Source organism: Pinus tabuliformis, chromosome 3_2, assembly GCF_031772625.1.
Source record: "Pinus tabuliformis cultivar Carrire ecotype Pingquan chromosome 3_2, CPIR1, whole genome shotgun sequence".
NCBI lineage: Eukaryota > Viridiplantae > Streptophyta > Pinopsida > Pinales > Pinaceae > Pinus > Pinus tabuliformis.
This window is the reverse complement of record NC_142302.1, coordinates 451767240-451781408: the sequence shown is the minus strand read 5'-3', so window position 1 is coordinate 451781408 and position 14169 is coordinate 451767240. Positions and strand designations below refer to the sequence as shown.

The 14169-nt window shown below is 37.4% G+C and overlaps 1 protein-coding gene across 2 annotated transcripts in view; it reads left to right on the top strand.

The window, feature by feature from the left end:
- The window catches only part of KU80 (Ku80 family protein), a 196680-nt gene that overhangs the window by 71108 nt on the left and 111403 nt on the right, over positions 1-14169 (top strand). For both annotated transcript variants that reach the window (XM_089416526.1, XM_089416525.1), the window contains exons 4-6: positions 9290-9421; positions 9849-10252; positions 13166-13452. In XM_089416526.1, the coding sequence (XP_089272652.1) occupies positions 9290-9421; positions 9849-10252; positions 13166-13452 (823 nt within the window). The remainder of the gene's footprint in view (positions 1-9289; positions 9422-9848; positions 10253-13165; positions 13453-14169) is intronic.

Here is a 14169-nt window from a genome sequence, read left to right as displayed (position 1 = left end):
ATTCTTCCTTTTCTGCAACTCCACTTTGCTTAGGAGTATATGTAGTAGTGGTCTCCCTCTTAATCCCAACTTCTCTACAATAGTCACTGAATTCATTTGACTCATATTCGGTCCCATTATCAGTCCTCAATATTTTGATCTTTTTCCCTGTTTGATTCTCGACCAAGGCTTTGAAAGAGCGGAACCATTTGAACACTTCGTCCTTCTTCTTTAAGAAATAGATCCATGTTTTGTGAGAGAAGTCATCCACAAAAATTGCATAGTACAAATATCCACCCAAAGATGTCACGGGCAACATACCTGATAGATCAGAATGGACCAATTGAAGAATATCGGTAGTTTGACTTTGACTTGAGGGGAATGGTCCCCTTGTATGTTTTCCAACTGCACAACCTTGACACACTCCTTCATGATCTAAGTTGAATTCGGGCATACCTGTGACCATCTTCCTTACATCAGGTAAGGCTTTGTAATGAAGGTGAGCAAATCTTCGGTGCCATAATTCGGATTGAAGAGAAGTATCGCAAGTCATTGCTCCCAACAGACTTCCTCCAACCTGATAGAGACCTTCAACCCTGAATCCAAGTGTGAATGCATCTCTTGGGTTCCTTTGCCAAACACAAACTTTCCCATCTATGAATGTCACCTTTAAACCTTTATCTTCCATCGTAGAAATAGAGGCCATGTTTTTTTCAGATCAGGTACATACAATACTTCTTGTAAATGAAGGGTTTGACCTTGATTTAAGTGAAGAGTAACAATCCCAATTCCTTTCACGGGATAAGTGGCATTATCCCCAAGTATAATCTCCATATTTGTCTTCTTTTCAATCAAGTTAGAGAGAGCCTCTTTGTACCCAATGAAGTGCCTTGAGGCACCACTATCAATCAACCAATGATCCAATGTATAGGAGGAGAGGCTGTGGTGAGGGAAAAAATAAGATAAAATTCTTTTTGCTTTACAACATTAACTTCTTCATGCCTAGAGTTTCTCGACTTCTTGGGAGGACGACCATTTCCATTTCAAGCAGTGGGAGCATTCCTATTTCCTTTGTTGTTGAACCCGATGTTCCATTGATTGCCATTGCCTTTGTAGTTGTTGTTATTGTTGTCATCATTTCTTGGAGTATCATCCTTGTGAGGACACTCTCTAGCAAAGTGGCCAAACCTGTTACAATTGAAGCATCTTCCTTTTCTTCCTTCTTTGAATCCTGACTTGAACCCGTGATCTTGTCTTTTAAGACCAACATTGTTCTTCCTCCTAGTATGAGTGGAGAAGGTGGTAGGATTGTTTCCATTAGAGGGCTTGTCTCTTTCCATCATCCTTATTTCTTCTTGAGTGCATCTAGTCAATAACTTATCAAATCCCGACATCTTGTCATTGTTGAGGGTGGTAGTGTTAAACACATCCCATTCTCTTGTAAAACCTCCAAGAGCAATAAGAGTGAGCTCCCTGTCACCAATGACCTCTCCAATAGTTAGGAGATCATTCTTGATTTCAGTAATCCTCATGAAGTAAGATTGAATAGATTCTCCTCTATCCATCTTGATGTCTTTCAACTTGTTCTTGAGAAAGTGAACTTGATTTGCATTATTTACTTTGAATATCCATCTTGATGTCTTTCAACCAAAGGCTTCTGAATAGAATCAACAATAATATTCTTAGCTTTAACCTCTCCTTTCTTGTACTTTGATTGTGTAGCTGCGGATGCATTTGAATGAGGCTCCACGACTCTTCCTTTCACATAGTCCATGGCATCATTTTTTTCCAATGTCAAATCTGGAAACATCTTCCATTCATGATAGTCAGATTTGTCCTTAAACTTGTCCTCAGATTTGAAGTAAGATGTAGTCGTCATTGGCACTAGTACAACAACTTCCCTTAGTGATTGCTTTTGCTCACTCTTGCTTGGGCTTTGTCTTCACCTGAGCTCTGATACCATGTTAATTTTAGATAAAAATGGTATGTCCTATGCTTTAGCACAATTTACTTCAATGTTCCTTATCAACCCAATAACCAATTCCAATTTCCAGTATCAATCACATTAATTTAAACACATTGATAGTAGATGCAGATAGAACATAAAAACATGTGCAGAAGGCAAGCCAAGACAAGAGGGCACAAGATTTGGCGGATGCCAGGGAAAAACCCTTTGATCAAATCTTCTTATTATTCTTCAATAGTTCAGCAGAGAGAGAGAGTACATAGATCAAAATCACTTGCCCAATACATAGACAAAACAACCTTGTCAAAATCAGCAGTCAACATCAGTCAACTGTAGCCCTAACCAGAGAGTCAACGCTGGTCAAAGCAGCATCAAAATGTCCTCCAAGCAGCTCAGTCAACAACAGTCCAGTTCGGCCTTCCAAGAGAGTCAAAGTCAACCCAAAACAGTTCGGTTGAACCTAGTGAAAGGAGAGAGAAACACTGCTCTAATTTCTGCGGTCAAATCTGAAGTCAACGCTGAAGTCAACCTTGGTCAAACTGTCCCAAACTCCTCAATATTTGTGCCAATAAATGCGACCTCCAAAGATCGAAATTCTGCCTTCAAAACGCAGTCAAAATTCGGTAAAAACTGCAAGAGTCAACGCTGCCCTATAACCTTGACATTTTTGGCTAGCAAACAGTGCTAGAAATTCGGCCTTTTGCCACACGTGCGAAGAAGAGAGAGGTTGTCCTTAAGCTGTACGAACCAATCAAGAGAGGAGAGAGAGATGTGTGTTGAGATGAGTGATGTGCAAATGAGGAAAGAGGTCACTCCTATTTATACAATTTGGTGAGGGCGTGGAGACACATCCATTGGGCTTCTTGAGCCTACATTTGACTGAGGCCGACCTTGACAATTTGTGCATGAGAGAGAATAAATTCAAAATTCCACTTTTGCTTTGTCAGAATGAGATGATCTTTATATCAAAATTGGACCTCTCGAAAAGAGGAATCCAATGCAATAATCATCTCCATCATATGAGCTGTCCTAAGGTGGAATTTGGCCCTAGTTGCCAATTTTAAGAAGATGTGACTTACTATTTTTGGAAAGTCATATTAGAATTGTTAGGAATGAAATTTTATTATGGGTGGTTCAAACAAAACTGAACGATAAGATTTCTTCTAGGAGAAATTCATCCCTGAGCTATGAAATTTTAATAGCTATGATAAGGGGAGCCCACACCTTGGGTATATGAATGTAAGGAGGGAGCATATGTGGATAAATGAGTTATCTCGACCTTTGTTTTTCCACCATCTTCATTTGCTTTTTGCCTTTTATTGATTTTTCTTTTGTTTTATTGCTTAGGGTTCTAGGGAATGAGAGCATGATGTAGTAGTGGTTACACCCTTAAGGTGAAGTAGTTCATTGCCCACCAGGGGTTGGGACATACATGGGTTCCTTAATGGTGCTAGGGGCACTAGGAACTAGGGTGATGGCCATAATGAGAAGGGGTAGAGCTCATGCTTAGCTTTTGCCCACATGGTAATTTATTTTGTTGACCATCTTTTGCATTTTGTGGTACTTTTCCTTTTGTATGTGCCATATTATGTTTTTACCTTTTTTTTAAAGCTGCATCAACCTCTAGGGCATCATTTCCAGGCCCGACCCAAGGAGTGGACAAGGGGAAGGGGATGCTAACACCTTGTGGATCCCAATGGACAATTTTGGACTCAGGAAAATATGAAAAGGGCTTATAATGAGTAGAGGGGAGTGAGATATGTGGTATTAGGTAGCGGGACCACGTAACTAAAATCAATGTTTCGCATTTGGTGGCCTTCCTAAAGCTAATAGCCAATAAAGGATCCTACAAGACTAGGATTTACGATTAACCCCCCAATTAAGGCAAGGGAACAAGACTATAGTCAAAGCCCTTCCTCCTTCCAAGTCACCCAGTAATCCATACGTAAGTGTGCCCAACAAAAGCAAGCATAAGTACCAAATTACATAATGAAAAATCGTACCTTCAAGATTAGATGGCCCACCTTCAAACATACGACCAAGATAGTTGAGTTAGGAGGCATGATGGCTGGCTTAGGTGGCGGTGATAAAGTGGCACATTAATGCTATCTGGTGGCTATCAGGTGTTGCTGCTGTCAATTGAAGGAAGATACATCGGAAAGGAATGCTCTCAAAAGGGGTACCTCGCCTTTTGTGGGAAACAACCCCATAGCCAAATTAAATAAGGCATTGGTCTTCCCTTACGTCCACCACCGAAAAAACAAAAAACATTTTCATTTTTGTTTTCTTTTTTCTAATCTCCTTTGCTCCCACTTTATGCTACAACATCTTGAACTTAGTTAACGATAGGGATTCCCCCCAAGTTAGAGCTCATGTGGTCTAAATAGAGAAATGCAAGGCTGCTGAGGTGATGGTGGGTGGCTTGTCTAAGTCGCACTTAGGTTCTCACAACTTGTGCTTAAGGAATTTTACACCAAGTGAGAATGTTGGAGGTAACAAGTTCATCGTTGAGTTTAAAAAATTAAAAAATACTAATTGTACATTAAATACCATAGATATAATTTTTAATTATATAACTTAAGTGAATTTAGTGTTCAACAATCTAATTCACATAGATAATAGAATTTATGTATAATAAACTTTATATTTATTTACATATAGATAAAATAATATATGAACTTATATTAATATAGATAAGTTATGCAATAAATATTATATTTATATAATATAACATATATGTAGTTAATTCTTATAGTGATTTCTATCTTAGTAAGTGAAGCTCAAACGTAATGTATTTGCAAATCACAATTTATTTAGGGTATTAGTGGAGGGAAGACTTCTTTTTTCTTTTTTGGACATCCATATAATAGATGGAGGGCACATGCATACGATAGATAGGTGGCATTCACATGATAGACAAAGGTCACATTACACAATTTCATCTATATAAGATAGAGGGCATATTTGACCACTGTCTATTAAAATGGAGAGCACATTCCACCACTACATGCACAAATGCAATAACATTATATTTAAATAGAAGGCACATTCCATGGTGTGTTTCCTTGGACATTCACTTAGAAAAAAACACTAAATATTAATTATTAAATGGTATCTAGGTTGAAAGATGAATAACTGTGAAAATTCTATCACTGCAACAATTGATTTTTACCTACTTATTTCCCGATAAGTTATTTATGAAAATCCTTCAATAAACATTAAAATAAATTTTGCTGCAGATATCACATCATAATACAGAAACAAACACATGCACAAGAATGAACACATCGACACAAATATTTTGGACAATTAGTCCCCGGAAAAACCCAATGTGGGAAAATTCGTGCAGCAAGGGAGGATTTTATTATTCAATAATTCTTCAGTACAATAGGGTGCCAAATTGGCTTACTCAACAGAGAGAAAATTCTTCAGCACTTCCCCCAGTCTCCGTGTCAGCCTGGCTGACCTTTGCGTAGCTCCCAGACCCTCTGCGTCAGCCCCTGCCTCTCCGCATCAGCGCGGGCCTCTTTGTGTTACCCATGCAGGCCCTCCAGTGACTGCGCAGTCTGTAGCCTTTGTGTTTGCCTGAGAGGCTCCGCATCTTCCTCTCCAACCTCTGCACTGTTCCCAACTCTCTGTTCCGTACATGCTGCCTCCTGCTGCTCTCTAGACCACTAGTTCGAATTTTTCATCTAAACCCGCTTCAGAAATTGAATTGACTGGTATCCCTCAATGTGTTCTCCAACTGACCTTCAAGCCTCTTCTTATACTTTTCCTGTTGGTCCTTCAACGACTGAGATTAAATCTCTAATCAACGGCTAAGATTAGATTTGGCTTGATCCATGACTTTTTGAACCTTCTAACCCAGTTTTATATTAATACCCATTAATATTTTATTTTTCCTAAGTTTAGGCTTAGGAACTCCATTAAAAATATTAATTATTTTAATATCTCCCAAACTGGTTAGAATCTACCCAAACCATTTATGGGTCTTGGAGATCACATGTGCTTTAGCCTCTCCACCAATTTTCATGGCTACAGCACATCCGATGCTACCCCAAATCAACAATAACTAGTTGAACTTTATTCAATTGATACCAATGCTTATCAAATGCACCAAATTTTGAATTATTTCATCAATGAATTCCGGGAAACACGATGACTTAGCTATCCATTCCCATTGACTAGTCTCGTGTTCATTTGTTGGACATCAATAAACTTATATTATCAAATCTTGTAAGGTTAGCCCTCGCTCTAGTATGCACAAAAATCATTCAACAAAAAGTTCAAATTATTTTGTGTTGCTTCTAAGTTCTATATGATTTCCCTCTAAAAAGATTCATTTGCTTGCAATACTTATTTAAAGGCATCTCAACTTCTTTAGACAATTAGTATATCCCAAGAACACTTTCCCTTGTTCAGATTCTTTGTTGATGTGCCACACCATCTCTTATTGACTAGATGGGTACTGAACCAGACTATTAGAGAGGATATCTACAGAATGTACATCCAGGTCACTTGGATCACACCCTCGACATGCATGGGCTTGAAGATGTCTTTCTAGCCTGAGCACTTCTTGGTGCTGCGTGATTACGTGATCATTCGCCCCCCTCATACATGCAAACATTGGATGCACTTGCTCAAGATTCCTTTGGGACAACTCTGGTTGACTCCCATTGACTCCGGTCAGAGACAGATTACTATATACCTTGTTTTGATAGGATCTGCTAGGTGCGTCACCTTCACGAGTTTGAGATGGAGATGCACATCATTTTTTGGTGTACCCTATACTATGAGATTAGAGGATGCTATCATTGCCTCTATAAGGACTTAGGAGGCTCCCTCACTACTTTGTTTTGGTACTAGGATAAGAGATGCTTAGCTCTCTTCATTATGGAGATTTTAAGCCACAAGTCTCAGCGCTTGCACGCCATGCCCTGCCCTAGGATGAATAGACCGATAACCTCATACTTCCTATTGATTTGTTAGATCTGAGCAACAAATGATAGGTAAAGTTCCATAGTGCATCAAGCAACAAGATGGTGAGACCCCGAGTTTCTCCTTAGCCTACTCCTTTGGGAGACCACTTGATACTGTTGAGATTGGTTCGGTGGTGTTGACCAATACATTCGGCCACGCGTCCTAAGAGTATTAGAGAGATAAGCTCTAGATGGATCTAGAGTGGAGCATGCCCCCTTGTTAGACTACCTCCCAAATTTAGAATAACTAGATATCCATTTAGAGTTTCCTTCTTTTGGCCTTGGGTTCTAGGAGTATCCCTCACTCATACATCCCGCCCAGATCATGCAGCTAGGCTTCTCAATGGTTCCAAAGTTCGCTCCCTTGCCCTCGACCATCAGAGTCAAGAGATGTTGACATCATCGGCCCCATCGTTCGATCTCCTTCTCTCACTCTCTATCTTGATAGGTTCTTGGGTTGGGTTGCCCACGTTTCCAGTCTTGGACAAACTCACTTAATGTTTTGTATCATCATTCCTTTGTCATCGTTTTATACATATGTTCTGATGGTACACTTACATAGGTTTTTTGTCTTCGTAGTATTTTTGGCATTTTCTAGTAGTTGCACTGGGACTCCCACATTGTATTCTTACTGGTTGTACTCTTCAGTCCCATTGACCTCCTTTTGTGGTCATTTGCTGGACATTAATAAAATTATCCTATCTTATCACAGGCGATTTAACACCTTAATGTTTTAGCTTGCTAGAAGCACCTAAAATTCAAGTATTCAAGAAAATTCAAACTTCCTCCGTGAATTCAGCAAACACAATGAAAAGTAAGAAAGTAATGATTTCCTTTTGTCCTGATGCAATGATACAACCACCTTGGGAATAGTTATAACAGGACCATAAGTTAACAATCTCTTGTGCATGTGAAATGATAAATTCCGTATTTTGGTACCTTAATGTTTTAGCTTGTTAGAAACACCTTAAAAATTCAAAGTATTTAAGAAAATTCAAGCTTCTTCCATGACAATGAAAAGTAAGAAACTGATGATTTGCTTTTGTCTTGATGCAATGATACAACGACCTTGGGAGTAGTTATAACGGGACCATAAGTTAACACTCTCCTGTGCATGTGAAATGATAAATTCTGTTGAAAACAACACATTCAATTTGTGCAATAGGTGTTGGCTGTTGAACTTGATTCCTTTGAGCCTGTTCACTGACTGTGATATGAAAACTTCCATGATTAGATATTAATGCTTTTTAAGATTTCAAAGTTCAAATTAGAATGTCAGGGTGTGTTCTTACATTATAAATTTGAAACGCCTGGGATAGTCATAATTTTTTTAAGGAAATACTATTCCAGTGTTTATGGCAGAAATGCCACAGAAATGTTTTTCAGATGTCTTGCTTGTGTTTTGAGTCCGTTTCATTACAGACAACATTTACAGGTATGTAAACTGGTGGCAGTGGGGATTCTGGTGACATGTAATCACAGGGTTGGTCAATGTTTGCCCCTGGCAGTGTCTGTTGACTGATGTTTTTCCTTATCCTTGTTTGGCGATTCATATATTGCAGGCAGTATGTTTCCTCCTTTTCCCGTGTTCCTTTAGTTGTATAGGCAGACTAAAAGAACTGAAATTGAAATTTTCAAGTATTTAGATAGGGCGCATGGGTGCATTTAAACTGTTTTCTGAAATCGATGTGAAGGTATGTGGGGGGAGGCACATCACTTATTTATATCAGATAAAATAAAAATATTTTAGCAAAATTAATATCAAATATGCAGAAAATTTCATTTTTTCTTGGGGGTGGTCCCCAGCCCCAGAACCCTGTTATGAGGCTCAACACAGCCATTAAAGAGAGCTGGTGGGTTTCCTGTAACAGGGGACACACCCAATATCCTGTTGAGGGCCAGGCTTCATTTTTGTGCATGTGGGATGGGTGTACTAGTGTCTGCAGCAGTCCAACTCGTATGAGTGTGCATACCCTAGCTACACTCTTTATCTTTAATTTTGCAAGTTCATATATTTTATAGTTTTCTTGAGTGTTATTCTTGTAAGCCTTTCTGTAGCATGGTTGACACATCAGTATGCAATATTCTTAAAATTTTTTAGTGCCATTCTTATTACGTATAGCTTGATCAGGGTTTGTGTTTGTGATGCTGGATGTGTACAATGTGTGTTTGCTGTATTCTGAAGAAGGCTAGAATGATGCCTCTCTCCGGGTAAAAATTTTGTTCTCTTTTTTGTTAGGGGAAATGGAATTCCTCCCGATTATAATATATTATTTGTTTGTTTTGGGTTGAAAGATGTTTGGTTTGAACTTTGTTCCTTCCTTTAGCAAATTCTCCTCACATTGTTCTATATTTTGTTTTTCAGAACCTGACAATGATTTGCAGAAGGAGGTTGGTGGCTATGAGAATGTGGTTGTTTTCAGACCTATCAAAGTTGTTGATGAGGACATTCTTGAAGCCTTAAGTAGGCTTCCAAGGGGAATGGCTCCAGGTGATTGTATCCTTGAATTTTCCTTGACAGATTTGCCGAATGTGCAAATTGTTTAAATGTGCCTTTGGTTTCTTCTATGGATGAGCTCTGACAAGCAGACATGCAATAAGAGAGTTCTTTTCCTTAGTATGTAGCATTCTTATTCATGCAAATGGATCCCTTCATTTCAGTTCTTGATATATATTTGAAAAAGCTGTCTATCTTAATGTAAGTTTTCAAGTGTTTTGGCAAGTGATTAAAGGAACTGGACTTTCAAAAGGAGAAATGGTGGTATAGCATTTGTAATACTATTGTGTTTGACTATAATGCATGGAGGGGTGCATCAAATGTGTTCCTTTTCTTCTTCTCTAAAGTATGCACATAAGTTTGATTCTTGTTATGTAGGTCCCATTAGTCTTTTGGGTTTAAATTGTTTGTCTTAACAACTAACTAGTTTTGGATGCTATAGTAGTTGGAATGGACTTGCTGATAAAGAAACTTGGAAAAGGGAGCAAGGGAAATAAACGCCTTTGTTTAATCACAGGTGCTCAGTCCTTCATCAAAGAACCTGATGAAGGAACAAAAGAGGATCAGGTAGACATAATTGCTAATCAGATGAAAGAGCATGGTATGAAACTTGATGTTGTGGTTTTTCGACAGAGAATGCCTGGACAAACAAAATCGGAGTTATTCAGTGAAAATCTTTCCCTTCTAAATAGATTTTCAAGGCGAACAGAAGCAGAAGTGATAGTTGTAGAAAGTCCAACTTCATTATTGGGTGCTGTGAAAGTTAGGAACATTTCTCCATTCACCATATTCAGAGGTGACCTGGAGCTGACTCCTAATATGAAAATTAAGGTGAACAGTCCTTTGTTAATGTTTGTCTGCACGGTTTAGTTGGTATCAAAGAGGCTTCATTCAGTTGCACCTTGGTTGCCCATTGACTTTGATTGCAAAATTTGTGCTTTATTTGACTCAGTAACTGTCTAATTTTGAAAGCCAATGAAAAGCACTGTCAATCATTCCTTTCAGTAACAGTTTGAGAAACAGCTAAATGAAGGAATCATGAAAGCTTTTTATTATTCTTTAGTGTACCTAACTAGTATTGTAAGGTTGACATCTTGCAACTGATCCCCTTGCGAGGAATTTTGCAGATACATATAGCAAATATTGCATCTTAGGCATCCTTTGTCGAATGAATATATAGTACATATTTTCTAGTAAGATTGCTTAAACATTTTTGATGAGTGATCCAGGTCAGCTTGTGGGTTGTTCTTTTTACAACCATGTAGCAAATATCCCTTCTTCAGAAATATTGTCAAATCAAATTTGGAATTATTTATGAATGTATATTAGTTCCAATTCTAATATCCAAATTCTCTATGCAATATTTGCTTACATGTACTGGTAGATGGTTTATTGCATTAACAACATATGATCTGAATTTTTTTTATGTACTTACCTCGGCAAACTAGCAAAGTAGAAATGCATTTGAATGAAGCTTGTAAAGAAGACTAAATGATTTGAATACCATATAGATTATTAGTTCTCTCGTTAATTGTGTCTTATGGTCGTACCCCCCACGAATATGACCAGAAGTAATGAAGAGTACAGTTCAAGACTGGCATGTGGAAATAGTTTATTGAGTTGTGCTTTGAGCACTATCAACTTAAATCTGCTGATGGTACATATAGTGCAAAATTATACAAAGACTAAAGTAAATTGGAACGGGAAGAAGGCTTTGAAATTTACAATATTGAATATACGATTAGCAGTTCTGTAGATATGCATAATATCTAAGATAGAATAGTTTCCTATAATAGTTGCAGGAAATTGTTGTGGGATAAGAAAAAAAACCAAGAGCCTTCTTCCAAAGATTAGTGTGAGGAAAGGCAAGTCAATGTGGCTGCATGCAAAGAGGAAGAAGAGTTTCATGTGTTTTGTGAGTAGCAATAAAAGTATAATTGGGAACAAAATAGATTGGCACATTGATTGAGGTGTACCACAACATTTTATTATTAAGGAAGGTTCTTGGTTCTTGGGTGGTAGAAATTCATTGCTATAGGTCATGCTCAATCTATAATGTATGATGACTCTGTCTTGAATGGATCTCTTATATTCTTAAAGATTTCTTCTTATTTTAAAGCAAAGATTGTGGCAATTCCCCTTATATTATCAGTGTACAATATAATGTGTTAACACTATGTTTGTTGAGAAAATGTGGGGGCATTATCTTTTCATGTATGAATATTCTTTTGTGGGGCAGAATGTTCTAGCACATTCTTCTCTGTCTGGTGACTTGCATTACAGGTTCAATGTATGAGAGTGCCAACTTTTTTTCTATTATGTTCAAAACTTCGTTAGTAGCAGTAACTTTTTTTTTTTTATATCTTACATAATGTAGGATGACTGCAAGCTTTTTGGGGTTACACTGGCTTTGGAAACTGTTTGATTATAAGTGACAAACCTATTTTAATTTCACTAGCTTCACTAAGCTTAAACTCGAGGTTTGCTATCACTGACTTTAATTGGCCTACCGTTTTGGCAGTGTCTAACAATCTATCAATTATGTAAATATTGTTAGTTCCCAGTCTTTAAATTCAGTACATAATTGGGGATATGTTTCTCCGCACCAAGTTATATATTTTACCTTAATGCTTATCTTGAATGTATTACTAGACATCCTCAGGGTTTTCATTGGTATTTGCAATGTGTTTGATTTAGGGCCTAGCTCCTTGGGTTCACTCTTATTTTCTTATTGTCGATTCTTTCTCTAAACTAGGTTTTAGTATTTTCTTTGTTGTTTTTGAAGGTGTTTTAGGCACTCCTTATTACTGTTCTTTGGAGTGCCACCAACCTATATTGGTCATTTGTGTACATTAATCTAATTTCATTCCATTTCATTTCTGGTGCATGTTATTGTTTCTCTTCTTACTACAAAGGATCAATACCTGCTTCTTTGTCTAGCATTTACCTCTTGGATTCTCCCATTCATACTCTTTTAATTTTATTATTACTTATTTTTTTTCTAGGAGATGCCTTTCAGGACTCCTGTATTGCCAACATGGCATGCTACACTTTCTAATTTCATTTGCTTATTTTGATCATTTGTAGACATTATTACAATTAATTCTTTGCTTCTCTTAAATGATGCAGTGAAGCTTGCTTTCTTTTATACTTCAGATATCTGTCAAATTTCAGGACAAATTTTACAGGAATAGACTGCCCTTGATGACAAAGAGTGCTCTTAAAAAGTAATGTCTTCCAGTTCATATTCAACTTAAAATTTAGATGTATGAAAATGAACCTAATATAATCTTTGATTCTAATTTTGTTGAATTGAAGTATTTGTAGAGTTTCCAAGCAATAATGTGGGTAAAGATTCTAGCTGTAATAACATAAGCGACAATTGCTTTATTAAGTGAAGACATTGACTAGAAAGTTGGTCATGGTATTTAGGCGTGCAAGTTGCAGTGGTAAGGGAGAAATGATGCTGTACAACGTGAGGACTAATGAATCAATTAAAGTCAAAAGAACATAATTCATGAACTAGTTTTGGTTCTCAAGAGGTATATTTAGTTGAATGGACAGCAAACAATACGAAGAAGATTTAGACAAAGTTGTCTCTAAATCTGTATAAAGGGTGCTATTCATTGATGTATGCTAGGAGGGGAGTAACACTGTACTTTTCTGTTATGACCAACTTTTAAGAGGATTCAATTATAGCACTGTTAGCTATCAATGGTAGTTAATGTCTCATTTTGAATGCAGGTGTGGGTTTATAAGAAGACATGTCAAGAAAGGATCCCTTCATTAAAAAAATATTCAGACAAGGCACCTCCAAATGATCCATATGCAACACGAGAAGTAAAGATGGATGTTGAGTACAAAAATAGGGAAGATCCCGACAAAACAGTTCCTCCAGAGCAAAGGATTAAGGGTTTTAAGTATGGACCACAAGTGGTTCCTATTTCCATGGTAGAAAAAGAAACACTTAAGTTCAAGCCCGAGAAGGGTGTAAAGCTTTTGGGATTTACAGATGCATCAAACGTTCCAAGGTGAGTTTTACAAAAAAATTGTATGTGTTTTTTATGAATTATAGTTTTCTTTGATATGTTTCATGGACAATTCACATGCGAATGAGGAAGCAATTCTTAGGTTACTATTTTTTTCCATTACAGTACTGCAATTTAGGATTATGCATTAGGCAAATGATCACTCTGTAGGTACTTGAATGTCATATACTGTAGCTTACTACTCTTTTTTCGAATGACATCTATATATTTTCTATGCTAGTACAAGGCAATTCATTTTTGATTCTTCTTATTAGTCCTAACTCCACATTATCCCTTTTTAGATTTTTTGTTTTTTCTTTGGAGGGCAGTAAATGAAAGTTATTATTATTATTTTTACTTGAACCTAGTGGATTCATACATGGGAATAGTTGCATGTAGTTAGCAACAAAAATGGTGATACAAGGCATACCATGTTAACCTTAACCCCTATCACAACAATTAGAGGATCTAAAAATGAGACTCGACAACAAAGTTCCTTGATTGGGTTTGTTGTTGAGGATGGTAAGTTTAATTGTCATATCTGTTAACCACCACCAGTTGGTGACCCCATAGGAGAATTTTTCTCTTAGATTTGTCTTCATCCGGCAGCCAACAACCCTAGACAACCACCAGTGTAGCCGATATTGTGCCAATTGATCTCCGCTCCCTGAGCTAGTCATATGTCCCCTTGCCCATCTATCGAGAGCGTATGTTTGCCGG